General features: G+C 46.5%; 1 protein-coding gene across 2 annotated transcripts in view; it reads left to right on the top strand.

Moving 5' to 3' along the window:
* The first annotated feature begins 518 nt into the window (after positions 1 to 518).
* gnb5 (G protein subunit beta 5) overlaps positions 519 to 13825 on the top strand; it is a 47229-nt gene continuing 33922 nt past the window's right edge. The window contains exons 1-4 of one of the 2 annotated variants that reach the window (XM_033050547.1): positions 519 to 667; positions 2702 to 2849; positions 7339 to 7450; positions 13408 to 13544. In XM_033050547.1, the coding sequence (XP_032906438.1) occupies positions 2724 to 2849; positions 7339 to 7450; positions 13408 to 13544 (375 nt within the window). In that variant the 5' untranslated portion in view covers positions 519 to 667; positions 2702 to 2723. Of the gene's footprint in view, positions 668 to 2701; positions 2850 to 6933; positions 7451 to 13407; positions 13545 to 13825 lie in introns of those variants that run through there. The other variant, XM_033050546.1, reaches the window with a different exon arrangement.

Raw genomic sequence — 13825 nt, 5'->3', positions numbered from 1 at the left:
CCGGCGCTGCGTTCGCTGTCAGGCAGCAACTCTACCGCTGCGCCACCGCCCTTGTCTTAGAAACATAGAAACATAGAAATTAGGTGCAGGAGTAGGCCATTCGGCCCTTCGAGCCTGCACCGCCATTCAATATGATCATGGCTGATCATCCAACTCAGTATCCCATCCCTGCCTTCTCTCCATACCCTCTGATCCCCTTAGCCACAAGGGCCACATCTAACTCCCTCTTAAATATAGCCAATGAACTGGCCTCGACTACCCTCTGTGGCAGGGAGTTCCAGAGATTCACCACTCTCTGTGTGAAAAAAGTTCTTCTCATCTCGGTTTTAAAGGATTTCCCCCTTATCCTTAAGCTGTGACCCCTTGTCCTGGACTTCCCCAACATCGGGAGCAATCTTCCTGCATCTAGCCTGTCCAACCCCTTAAGAATTTTGTAAGTTTCTATAAGATCCCCTCTCAATCTCCTAAATTCTAGAGAGTATAAACCAAGTCTATCCAGTCTTTCTTCATAAGACAGTCTTGAAACTTCTCTGTTGGAGGATTGGGCAGGAAAGTCTCAGGTGACGTGTAATCACTTAAATGGATTTGGGATGATCCTTGAGATTGCAGCAGCTTCTCACATTCTCCGTCTGTCAGAGGCTCCAGTCCACACTCTGCCCACAACCAGGTATGTGTAACCTCAATCAAATCTTTAAACGTCTTGCTCCAGCATATCTTCTGATTTGGAGACACAAGGAACCGCAGATGCTGGAATCTCAAGAAAAAAAACCACAGGAACAACCTTGGGTTGGCAGGGTGGTGCAGCGGTAGAGTTGCTACCTTACAGCGCCAGAGACCAGGGTTTGATCCTGACCACGGATGCTAACTGTACAGAATTTGTACTTTCTCCCTGTGACCGCGTGGGTTTTCTCCAGGTGCTTAGGTTTCCTCCCACACTCCGAAGACATGCAGGTTTGTAGGTTAATTGGCTTCAGTAAAATTGTAAATTGTCCCTATTGTGTAAGGTAGTATACAGGGGCTGGTCGGCACAGACTTGATGGGCCGAAGGGCCTGTCTGTGCACTGTATCTCCAAAGTCCAATGAATAAACTCAATGGGTCAGGCGGCATCCATGGAGGGAATACACAGTCAATGTTTTATGTTAGTATCCTTCTTCCGACTAGGAGGGGGTGAAAACTGCGAAAGAGAGGGGTTGGTGGGACAAGGTTTGGCAGGTGATAGGTGGATATAAGGTGAGGGAGAGGGGTGAATAGCAGATGGGTGGAGTAAGTGACAAAGGCTAGAGGCGAAACGGTGGCAAAATTGTGTCAGATAAGGAGAGAAGAGGAGGAGTGAAATGTAATGCCGGGGGGGGGCGATGTGGGTGGAGAGGAAGGAGGGGGGGATGAAAAGAGAAATAGGAGACTAATGAATGGGAGATGAATGTAGGGAGGAGGGGAAAGGAGTGAGGTGACTGGGATGGTGGATGATGCGAGAAATGTGATTTGTTCAGCATTAGCCCCAAAGCAAGTCTTCAGGAAAAGTGTAAACAAATTGCGAAACGTTATTGACTTTTTATCTTTATGAATATGTCCTCTACAGGTTTACTGCCTTTTTGCATGCAATTAAAGCAGGTTTATAAACCATCAGGGGCTCAGACAATAGAATTTACCTGTGACAGTTTTAAGTTGAATTGAAGGAATGACATAGCCTGTATGAGGTCAAAAAGAGACGTGTGTGTCTTTGTCAGCATGTCTACGCGTGTGTGTCAGTGTATCTGTCTCTGTATGGGTGGGTCTGTGCATGTACCTATGTGTTTCTATGTGTCTGTATGTATATCTGTGTGTGTGTGCCCATGTATGTGCATGTCTCTGCATGTGTAGGTCTGCGCATGTGACTGTGCGTGTATGTCTGTGCCTGTGTGTATAGCTGCATGTGCGTAGCTGTTTGTGTGTAGTTGTGTTTATGTAGCTGTGTGTTTGTGTGTCAGTGTGTATATCTGCATGTGCATATAGCTGTGTCAGTGTGTATATCTGTGTATGTGTATCTACATATCTGAATGTTGTGTGTGTGTATATCTGTGTGTCTGTATATATGTGTGTACATCTGTGTGTATTAGTGTGTCTGTATATCTGTGTGTGTGTACATCTCTGTGTGTATCAGTGTCTGTTTGTTTGTATGTGTACATTCGTCTGTGTCTGTCCATATCTATGTGTGGGTGTGTACAATTGTGCGTGTGTGTACATTTGTGTGTGCGAGTAGTGTGTACATCTGTGTGCGTATGTGTACATCTGTGTGCGTGTGTGTGTACATCTGTGTGTGTGTGTGTACATCTGTGTGTGTGTGTGCGTATATCTGTGTGTGTACATCTGTGTGTGTGTGTGTGTACATCTGTGTGTGTGTGTGTACATCTGTGTGTGTGTACATCTGTGTGTGTGTGTGCGTATATCTGTGTGTGTACATCTGTGTGTGTGTGTGCGTATATCTGTGTGTGTACATCTGTGTGTGTGTGTACATCTGTGTGTGTGTGTGCGTATATCTGTGTGTGTACATCTGTGTGTGTGTGTACATCTGTGTGTGTGTGTGCGTATATCTGTGTGTGTACATCTGTGTGTGTGTGTACATCTGTGTGTGAGCGTCAGTGAGTATATTAGCTGGAGCAGATTAGTTCCCACAGTGGGTGCCGTGCCCGTTGACTGACCTTGCCTGCTCTGTATGCCCAGCTCCGGTTTGCCAGCCTGAGAGATGTGTGACCAGACGTTTGCCGCTCCCATCTATGGACCATGTGAGAAATGCCAGGAGATGGGGCCGCGGCTGAACCTCTACATCGATGGCGAGCAGATCAACTATTGCTCGCTGTGCGTGGCGAAGGTAGGGCAGGACCGTGAGAGAGGGGGCCGTCAGTACACGAGGGAGAGATGTGAAATCGCAGATGCTATAAATCTTGAGCAGGGCGCAAAGTGCTGGAAGAACTGAGCGGGTCAGGCAGCATCTGTGGAAGGAATGGGTAGATGATGGGACAGTGGCAGCAGTGGTAGAGTTGCTGCCTTACAGCGCCAGAGACCCGGGTTTGATCCTGACAAAGGGTGCCGACCTTTTCTATCCCATTTCTTTAAATGAAGCTTCCCAATCGACTACAACCAACTACAACCTCAAGCCTTCGCCGTTTTCATTGTCAATTTTGATATAAATTTCTATTATATTACGATCACTATTCCATAAAAACATCTCTTAATTAATATATGTGCAATGAACCTTTTCTACACCGAGAAAGAGTGGGTGTGGACAGGATGTTTCCACCAGTGGGAGTGTCTAGGACCAGAGGGCACAGCCTCAGAGTAAAAGAATGTACTTTTATAAAGGAGAGTAGGAGGAATTTCTTTAGCCAGAGGGTGGTGAATCTGTGGAATCGTGTGTTTCTAAAGCAGAGATTTATAGATTCTTGATAAGTAATGCCCCTGTCCCACTTAGGAAACCTGAATGGAAACCTCTGGAGACTTTGCGCCTCACCCAAGGTTTCCGTGCGGTTCCTGGAGGTTGCAGGTGGTTGCCGGAGGTTGCAGGTAGTGGAAGCAGGTAGGGAGACTGACAAAAACCTCCGGGAACCGCATGGAAACCTTGGGGGGGGGCGCAAAGTCTCCAGAGGTTTCCGTTCAGGTTTCCTAAGTGGGACAGGGGCGTTACTTATCAAGAATCTATAAATCTCTGCTTTGGAAACACACAATTCCACAGATTCGCCACCCAGGGGAGAAGGCAGGAGAATGGGGTTGAGAGGGAAAAATTATTCAACCATGATCGAATGATGGAGCAGTCTTATTGGGTCGAATAATCTAATTCTGTTCCTGTGTCTTGTGATTACATAAAACTAGGTCACAAATTCCTGTTCCCTCATTATTTCCCGAATATACTATCGTCACAGACACATACAGCATGGTTTCCCAAATGTATGAATCTTAAAAACTATTCCTAATCGATTTAAAGATTTTTTTGTCCTCCACATTATTAGTGCCCATCACTGCCTCTATTTGTAGATCAGTTATGCCGGCATGATCGAATTACCCTCGTTAAATACATCTCTAAATTCTTGGCTTTACGTTTTGCTACCACTCAGTTTCTGGAGGTCAATAAAATGCTGCCAGAGCAGAATAATCTCGATGTAGAAACAAGGAACTGCAGATGCTGGTTATATAAAAGGACACACAGTGCTGGAGTAACTCGGCGGGTCAGGTAACACGGTTCAGAGAACGTGAATAGGTGAACAGGGAAGAACTGCAGATGCTGGTTTAAATCGAAGGTGGATCCAAAATGCTGGAGTAACTCAGCGGGACAAGCAGCATCTCTGGAGAGAAGGAATGGGTGACTTTTCGGGGGTCTCGACCCAAAACGTCACCCATTCCTTCTCTCCAGAGATGCTGCCTGGAGGGCCGTCTTAACACATGGGCATGCTAGGCAGTTGTCTGGGCCCCACGAGCATAGGGGCCCCATGCTAATCTATGTAGTGTAGAATGTTATTGTAGAACATGAAAACGGAGAAGACAGCATATTTGATTCGGCATAAAGAACCTGGAAGTGTAGGGGCCGCAGTGCACTGCTTTGCCCGGGGCCCTATAATGCTATTATAGGGGAGGAGCCATCTTGGTGAACGGCTGCTAGCCAGCAGCCGTCTGTTTTAAATTCGTTTTTTTTAATAGTTTTTAGTGAGTCCTGTTTTTTTGTTTGTAGGGGGTATGGTCTTTTAATGTGGGGGGGTAGGTGTAACTATATTTTTCGGTCCCTACCTGGTCAGTGTGGCTGCCTTTTCTCCGGGCTGCCCGTCCTCGTGGCCTACCAGCGGGCTTGGAGCGCCGTTTCCTGGCGGGGACCGCCCAGCACCTCGGGGACCGCCCAGCACCTCGGCCTCGGCGGCGGCACAGTGTTGGAGCGCTGGAGCGGAGCTGAGTGGAGCGGGCGATGCCTTGCCTGGGTCGCCGCACTGGAGCTCTGGCGAGCTGGACCGCCGAGAGCAACAACTCCGGGCTGCGGGTCTGCGGAGCGGAGAGGCGGCAGTGCGGAGAGGCGGCGCCGACTTTGTCATCGGGAGCCTGGGAGCTCCAAACCGGCGCAGCCTTGTCGGCTTCGGCAGCCGCGGGCTCCAACCAGGAAGCGGCCGTTCCAGGAGGCCCAGCCGCCGAAAGGACTCTCCCGACGCCGGGGCAAGACCACCCGGTGAGAACGGCCAGGGACATCGGGCCTCCGTAGAGGCAATTGCGGTGGCCTCAATAGGCATGACTTTGGGGTGAACATGAGGTGTGGACTGGACATTGTGCCTTCCTCCACAGTGCTATCCACTGTGGGGGGATGATTTTTTTGTCTAATTGTAGTCCTGTAGGTCTGTGTCCAAGATGGCTGCCGTGAAGAGAGAGTGGACGCTGGCGCGCTTTGGCTGCCGCTGCTCTCTCTTCACACTGTGTTTTTGATTTTCTGTTTTTGGATTAAATTCTGTTTTTAATTTGTGTCTCTGTGATGTATTTATTACTTGTTATATTCCGATTATATGTTATTCCGATTACTATGTAAGGTGTCCTTGAGATGTCTGAAAGGCGCCCATTAAATAAAATTTATTATTATTATTATTATTATTATTATTATTATTAAGACAGCCCTGGCTGCCTGTCCCGCTGAGTTGCTCCAGCATTTGATGTCTACCTTTGAATAGGTGGCACATCTTCAGACTGATTGTAAGGGGGGTGAGTGGGGGAGGGGGGGGGGGGGTGACAGGACAAAGCGTGGCAGGTAATAGGTGGACACAGGTGAGGGGAGGTTTGATAGCCAGATGGTTGGATTCTGTTCCATTCTGGGGTTTTTTTGTTTTGTTTTTTTGCACAATCCGCGAGCATTGCCACTTTTCATTTCACTGCTCATCTCGTTTGTGTATGTGACGAATAAACTAAACTTGAACTTGAATCAAAGACCAGAGATTTAAAACAGAAGATGTGAGATAGAAGGATTGAAGCATTGCACATCCCCCCCCATGCCCCACGTGGACACTTACCCATTTCTCCTCTTCCCCTCCACCTCTTCCTACATTCCCTCCTCTGGCTTCACAATTTGCAACCCTTCGATCCTTCTCCCTCGATTGTCGGCATGGACTCGGTGGGTCGAAGGGCCTGTTTCCCTGCTGAATCTCCAAACCAATATAATTATTGATATTTGGTAGGTAAACAGAGCATGTTTTGGATGCAGGGAATCTGAAATACAAAGAGGAATTGTTGCAAATCGTCAGCAGGGCGGTTGGCATTTGTGGACAGGAAACGGGGAAACTATTTCATCTCAGTTGTTAAACGAGAAGAATGTACAGACAACAGAACAATGAAATTCTTACTTGCAGCAGCATCACAGGCCTGTAAACACAATACGTCCAAATAACATATAATAATCTAAAATACAATAAATTAATAACTGTGAACACAATATTCTAAATCAGAACTCTAAATTATTTCCATTCTTTTTTTGTTTGTTTGTTGCCTGAAATATTACACTGAAACCGTTTGAAATTCAGCTCTCTCTCTCCCTCCTTCTCTCTTCCTCCCTCCATCCTCTCTCCATCCCTCACTCCCTCTCCCTCCCTCCGTCCCTCTCCCTCCCTACCTCCCTCCCTCCCCCTCCCTCCCTCCTTCTCCCTCCCACCCTCCTTCTCCCTCCCTCCTCTCCCTCCCTCCCTCCATCCTCTCTCCCTCCTCCTTCCCTCTCCCTCCATCCCTCCTTCTCCCTCCCTCCCTCCTCTCTCCCTCCTTATCTCTCCCTCCCTCCTTCTCCCTCCCACCCTCCTCTCTCCTCTCTCCCTCCTTCTCTCCCTCCCTCCCTCCATCCTCTCTCTCCATCCCTCACTCCCTCCCATCCCTCCCTCTCTCCATCCCTACCTCTCTCCATCCCTCCCTCTCTCCATCTCTCCCTCCCACCTCTCTCTCCCTCCCTCTCTCCATCTCTCCCCCTCTCCCATGGCTGTTGGATTTGCTGAGCTCCCTGTGGAGTAGAAGCAGAAGCAAACACAAGGAGAGGAGGTGTAGTAGGGGGTGACAGCTCGTCTCATGCGCTGCTCCCTGTAGCCGGCTGGATGGTGCGTGTTTCTGGGGACATTCGCCGGCCTCTGCTCTTTTAAGGACGGGAAGGAGAGATGTTGATAGTGGAGGGAGCTCGGTCTGTGTACCCTCCCTCTGACGTCAAGCTCCCTCCATCTAAGTGTAGCAGGCTCGCTGAGCAGCGCAAATAAACCCCCTTCTCTCTCTGTATTGTCTTTTCCCTCCCTCCCTCCCTCCTGTGTGTGTGTGTGTGATTTTCGTTCTGTTGACTTGTCCTAACACACACACACACAAATAAAAAGATGGCAACTGAGAGACTGCAGGAGAACGAGACGGTGTCAACACTGAGGAACGAGGCAGAGACGTTGAAGGGGAAACTGGAGGAGGAGAGGGCGAAGCTTCACGATGTGGAACGTGAGTAGGGGAGAGGGAGAGGGTGAGGGGGGTGGCCGGGGCTGTGGCTGTGGCCCGAAGGTACCCACCTCCCAATCCCTCTACCCACCACACCCAGCCTGCAAGCTTGCTCTGGAGCTGATGATATTTCTGCAGCTGCTTTACCCATCCCCTATGCAATGTTTTAATTGTGTAACGCACCACATTACTACATTGGAAAGCATTATCCTCAACGCCACAGACTACACAATGGAAATAGTCTTAGAATCATAGAGTCATATAATAAAGCTCTATAGATAGATATCTATATCTATTGTATAGAGATAATATAGATATATTATCTATAATATATAATAAATAAATCATATATCTATTTGAATACTTTACAGTAACAAACCACAAGCTAAATCTAACCTGTATATGTGTAGGAAGGAACTGCAGATGCTGGTTTACACCAAAGATAGACACAAATGATCTATATGCATAAACATAATCTAGATAGAATATCAATGATTGGGTCAATATGTATAGAAATCTGTAAGAAAGAACTGCAGATGCTGGTTTAAATCGAAGGTAGACACAAAATGCTGGAGTAACTCAGCGGGGGGAGACAGCATCTCTGGAGAGAAGGAATGGGCGACGTTTCGGGTCGAGACCCTTCTTCGGACTGGTGACGAGTGAGGGGGCGGGACAAGGATAGAATGTAGTCGGAGACAGTATATAAGACTAGTGGGAGAACTGGGAAGGGGATGGAGAGAGAAAGCAAGAGCTATCTGAAGTTAGAGAAGTCAATGTTCATACCGCTGGGGTGTAAACTACCCAAGCGAAATTAATGTGAGGTGCCGTTCCTCCAATTTGCGCTGGGCCTCACTCTGACAATGGAGGAGGCCCAGGACAGAAAGGTCAGGTTGGGAATGGGAGGGGGAGTTGAAGTGCTGAGCAACCGGGAGATCAGGCCGGTTAAGACGGACTGAGCGGGGGGGGGGGTTCAGTGAAATGATCACCGAGCCTGCGCTTGGTCTCGCCGATGTAGAGAAGTAGATGCAGAGAAGTAGAGATAAAAATCTATTGTGCTTTGCATTTAAATATTTTCTGTAGATAATATATGTATAATTAAGTAAGCCAGAGAAAGTGGTTAAGGCAGGTACAATAACAGCATTTAAAAAACATTCAAACAAAAATTTTAATGACATTTTGACTGGATTGGAAAGGTTTAGAGGGATTTGGGCCAAATCTGGGTAAATTGCATAAGCATAGATGAACATGTTGGTCAGCATGGATGAGTTGGGCCGAAGGGCCTGTTTCCATGCTGTATCCAAACGTGGGTATGTGATACTAGCGGCGATGGGGCATCTTGGTCGGCATGGATGAGTTGGGCCGAAGGGCCTGTTTATGTGCTGTATGGCTCTATAACTCTATGCACACACACACACAGACACAAAATGTATATTTAACCAGTATGTTTCTCAGACAATGTTAGAATGTTTACAGTCGGTAGTATATTAGTAAAAGCAAATAACTGGTCAGCATCTTCAGTGCATGGGAATTCTCTCTACTCTCGCCAACCCCTAATCACAGCTCTGCCATTCATTTGAAAGATATTCACTGTAAGCCTTGATGCTTTTAGATAGGCAATTTGGATATGGAGGGAATGGAGGGAATGGAGGGAACAGGCAGAGGTAGCGCAGTGGTAAAGTTGATGCCTAACAGTGCCAGAGACCCTGGTTTAATCCTGACTACGAGTGCTTCTGTACATCTGCCGTCTTCGTCTGACGTCTGTATGTAGTTGTACGTTCTCCCTATGACCTCCTTGGGTTTTTTCCGAGATCTTCAGTTTCCTCCCACAGTCCAAAGATGTTTTGGTTTGTAGGTTTATTGGCTGGGTATAAATGTAAATTGTCCCTAGTGTGTGTAGGATAGCGTTAATGCGCGGGGATCGCTAGTCAATGCGGACTCGGTGGGCCGAAGGGCCTGTTTCTGCACTGTATCTCTAAACTGAAACTAAAATCTAAACTACATTAGTTGAACTTGGCATCATGTTCAGAAGGACATTGTGGACCGAAGGGCCTGTTCCAGTGCTGTTCTGTTCTGTGTTCCGCCTGTCTTGAACCTGACCACTATTGATGTATGGACATCAGTTTCCATTAACTCAGGTTGGTCAGTGTCCCTAACTTGAAGGATGTTAGCAGACCATGTGGAGGAAGGAACTGCAGATGCTGGTTTACACCGAAGATAGGCAGAAAATGCTGGAGTAACTCAGCGGGTCAGGCAGCATCTCTGGAGAGAAGGAATGGGTGATGTTTTAGGTCTAACCCCTTCTTCAGCCTACTCGTTTTCTCCAGAGATGCTGCCTGACCTGAAATGCTACTCCAGCTTTTTGTGTCTATCTTTTAACAAAACCATGTTAGGTGCACTCGTACCACAGAGGTGAATGCATCGCAAACAAGTCTAAAATTCGGGAGATTCTCTTCATATTTTACCCCTCGAACAGGGACCAGAACTTGCACTTAAACGGAACTTCACTTAAAAAATTGAATCAGAAAGAGTATTGCAGATGACACTAAAATAAGTGGCATTGAAAGAGGCAAGTGCAATAACAATATTTCCACCTGTACATGTTAAGGACAGGTTTAGATGGATATGGGCCAAACGCAGGCAAGTGGAACTAGTTTAGATGGAGCATCTAATAGACCTGATGGTTGGCATGGACAGGTTGAGCCGAAGGGCCTGATTCCGTGCAGTATTTTTATTTTTTTAATTTTTTTATTAATTTATTGATCCCCTCAGGGAAATTCAGTTGTCCAGAAGCCCCCAAACAACAAACCCACACATTCAAAACAAACGCAGACATAAAATACAATGTGGACACTACCTGAGAGCAATAAATACTTAAAAAGACCAAAATTAAAAATTAAAAAGAAATGCAAAAATGCATCCTCCTACAGCCTAGCGGTCCGAATTATAAAATCTAATGGCTGCAGGGGTGAAGGATCTCCTGAACCGCTCCATTCTACAGCGTGGGGAGAGGAGCCGGTTGTTCCGAGTGCCCTTTTGACACTCCAGAATTACATGGAGGGGATGCCCGGGGTTTTTCAGGATGACCTGCACCTTGCGCCTCACACGCCTCTCAAGCACATCCATCCCAGAGTCCACTCTCCCCTCCAGCACTGACCTTGCACGTGTATGTCTCTATCTAACAGGACCAATGTGCTGCAAAGAGCAATTATTATGGTTTGGTGGCTTCATCTTGTAAACCTTGGTAATATACACTGTGTTCAGCAAGTACTTTATATACCATCCTCCCCTTTCACTGTGTTAGTGGTCTTCCGTTATTAAAGTGAAAAATAGCACGGTGATTAAATGGCTAACCTAGTAATCCAGGGGAGTGGACTAGAGATCAGGAAGCACAAGTTCAAATTCCAATTCAACAGCTGGGGAATTTAAACTCAGTTAATCAAATAATCTGGAGAAAAGGCTGGTGTTGGTAACGGCCAGGAAACTGAAAGGTTGTTGTGATAATCCATCTGTCTCAGTAATGTCGTTGAATTCTGTGGAATTCTCTGCCACAGAAGGCAGTGGAGGCCAATGCACAGAATGTATTCAAGAGAAATTTTGATTTAATTCTTAGCGCTAAGGGAATCAAGGAATATGGGGAGAAAGCAGGATCGGGGCACTGATTTTGGATGATCAGCCATGATCATATTGAATGGCGGTGCTGACTCGAAGGGCTGAATGGCCTACTTCTGCACCTATTTTCTATGTTTCTATGTTTGCCTGGTGGGGCTATATGTTCTTTGAGCTACAGCAATGTATCTGACCCTCTCTACCTACCCCCTCTAATACCCCAGCAAGGCATATCAACTCGCTGTGTCAAACTGCGTTGGTTCACGCTGGCATATGCCACCAACGTCTCGAGAGCAACCCTTCTCACTCACACCCTGAAGAAAGCATGCCTTCTTCATTCAATAGGCCCCCAGCAATTTGGGCCTGCCCATTGCATTTTGTAGCAAGTTGCTGTTGAACACAGAAGATCGAAAAACCTTCATCGAACATAGCTGTCTCCAAAAGTAATTTTAGTCATATAGCATGGACACCTTTGGTCCAACTTGCCCACCAGGCAACATGTCCCATCCATACTAGTCCTACCTGCCTGCGTTTGGCCTATATCCCTCTAAACCTGTCCTATCCCATGTACCTGTCTAAATGTTCCTTAAACGTTGAGATAGTCCCTGTCTCAACTATCTCTTCCGGCAGCTCGTTCCATACGCCCACCACCCTTTGTGTAAAAAAGTTACCCCTCCGGTTCCTATTAAATCTTTCCCCCTCACTTTAAACATTTTCCTCTGATTCTTGATTCCCATACTCTGGACAAGAGACACTGTGCGTCTACCTGATCTATTGATCTATCATTTGCTCATTAGGTCACTGGTGATCCACATCTCACTGCCAACCAACTAGGAACGCTCAGGCAGATTAGATAAACCGCCTCCTAATCGCATTTTGTTAAAAGACATCAGCTTTGATACATTAGCCTTTGGCACATTAGCCACACAACACATTAAGTCATGACCTTGGGAGAAAAATGGCGAGATGACCACAAACTGATTTATATAAGTTATTTATATAATATTCTTCCATTTAAAGTATTAAGGAAATTTGAAGAATGACAAAGTAAACTGAAGCAACAACTTCAGATTGTTATTTGGGGTCAGTCTCTTCCCTGATGATGTATTAGACAAGTTCAAACAAGTCTGATCCTTTTGCAACTGTTTGTTCACAATGGCCATGTACTGATTCCACCCTCATCCTGAGCTAATGGATGAAAATAACTCTGACAGTGAAGCCAATGGCAATTTATCCTTGTATTATTTTTGCCTGGACTTGATGACAAAGAATAAATTAGTTTCTCCAATAAATGCAGCATCAGGAATGCAACTTTGTTTTGCTTGGGCAGCTTATATGAACATTGAGTTCCCATATACACACACACATATACACACGCACATATACACACGCACACACACACACTCTCTCACCACCTCCCATCATCATGAACACCCTGCTCTTTTCCCCTCCTTATCTCCCACCCCCAGGTCCCATATTTCCCTTTAATCCCCCCCTCCCCCCTGTCCCCCCCCCCCCCCTACAAATAAGGGGGCTAATATAGGTCATCATCGCTGAGACTATAATTATCTAAAATTATCTATGTGTTGATGGAATGGAGCGGCTGGGCTTGTACACTCTGGAGTTTAGAAGGATGAGAGGGAATCTTATTGAAACGTATAAGATCATTACGGGTTTGGACATGCTAGAGGCAGGAAACATGTTCCCAATGTTGGGGGAGTCCAGAACCAGGGGCCTCAGTTTAAGAATTAAGGGTAAGGAACGGAGATGAGGAAAAACTTTTCACACAGAGAGTGGTGAGTCTGTGGAATTCTCTGCCTCAGAAAGCGGTGGAGGCCGGTTATCTAGATGTTTTCAAGAGAGAGTTAGATAGAGCTCTTAAGGATAGTGGAGTCAGGGGATAGGGGGATAAGGCAGGAATGGGATACTGATTGTGGATGATTAGCAATGATCACATTGAATGGCGGTGCTGGCTCGAAGGACTGAATGGCCTACTCCTGCACCTATTGTCTATTGTCAGACCAATATCCAGGCCTGTAAGTTAACAAGTTAGTAATTTATTCACGGCAGTGTCACAGAGTCAAAGTCAAACAAGCCCTTCGCCCAACTCGTCTGTGCAAACTAAGATGCCCCATGTAAGCTCATCTGATTTGCCCGTGTTTGGTCCATAACCCTCTAAACCTTTCCTATTCATGAACCTGTCTCAAGTTTCTTTTACATGTTGCGATAGTGCCTCCTTGATAGGAACAAAGCACTTCAAGTGGATGGTGTAAACCATTTTGAAATCTTGCACTTTGCGACTGGGTTTTAAAAGTTACCAATAATATATATATATTTTCTGCTGTTTGGTTTAGTTCACCAGGTGGCCGAGCGAACAGAGGCTCTCGGACAGTTTGTAATGAAGACAAGGCGGACTCTGAAAGGCCATGGAAACAAAGTGCTGTGCATGGATTGGTGCAGGGACAAGCGGAGAATCGTCAGTTCCTCACAGGTCAGATCAGTATCGAGCATCTTCCTCTTCTTGCGTATGGCGTATACAGCCTAAAGTTGTGTGACAACTTGTTCTATTTGATCATTTGATTGTGCACGTCGGGTTGATTGCATTCGTTGAAACAGGGTGGACCACGTGAAGGTTGCAATCTCCCACCCCCAGTATCGAGCATCGTGTGATCGGCAATGCTTGCCTCCAAATGCATCAATGGGATTGTAACCCTCCACCATGAAACGCTCCATTGGTTGTATTCTGAGAGCTCTCGCATGCAGGGAGAACAG

This window comes from Amblyraja radiata, chromosome 34 (genome assembly GCF_010909765.2).
Source record: "Amblyraja radiata isolate CabotCenter1 chromosome 34, sAmbRad1.1.pri, whole genome shotgun sequence".
In the NCBI taxonomy this organism is placed as follows: domain Eukaryota; kingdom Metazoa; phylum Chordata; class Chondrichthyes; order Rajiformes; family Rajidae; genus Amblyraja; species Amblyraja radiata.
Note: the sequence above shows the minus strand (reverse complement) of the source record. Positions and strands in the feature narration are given on the sequence as shown.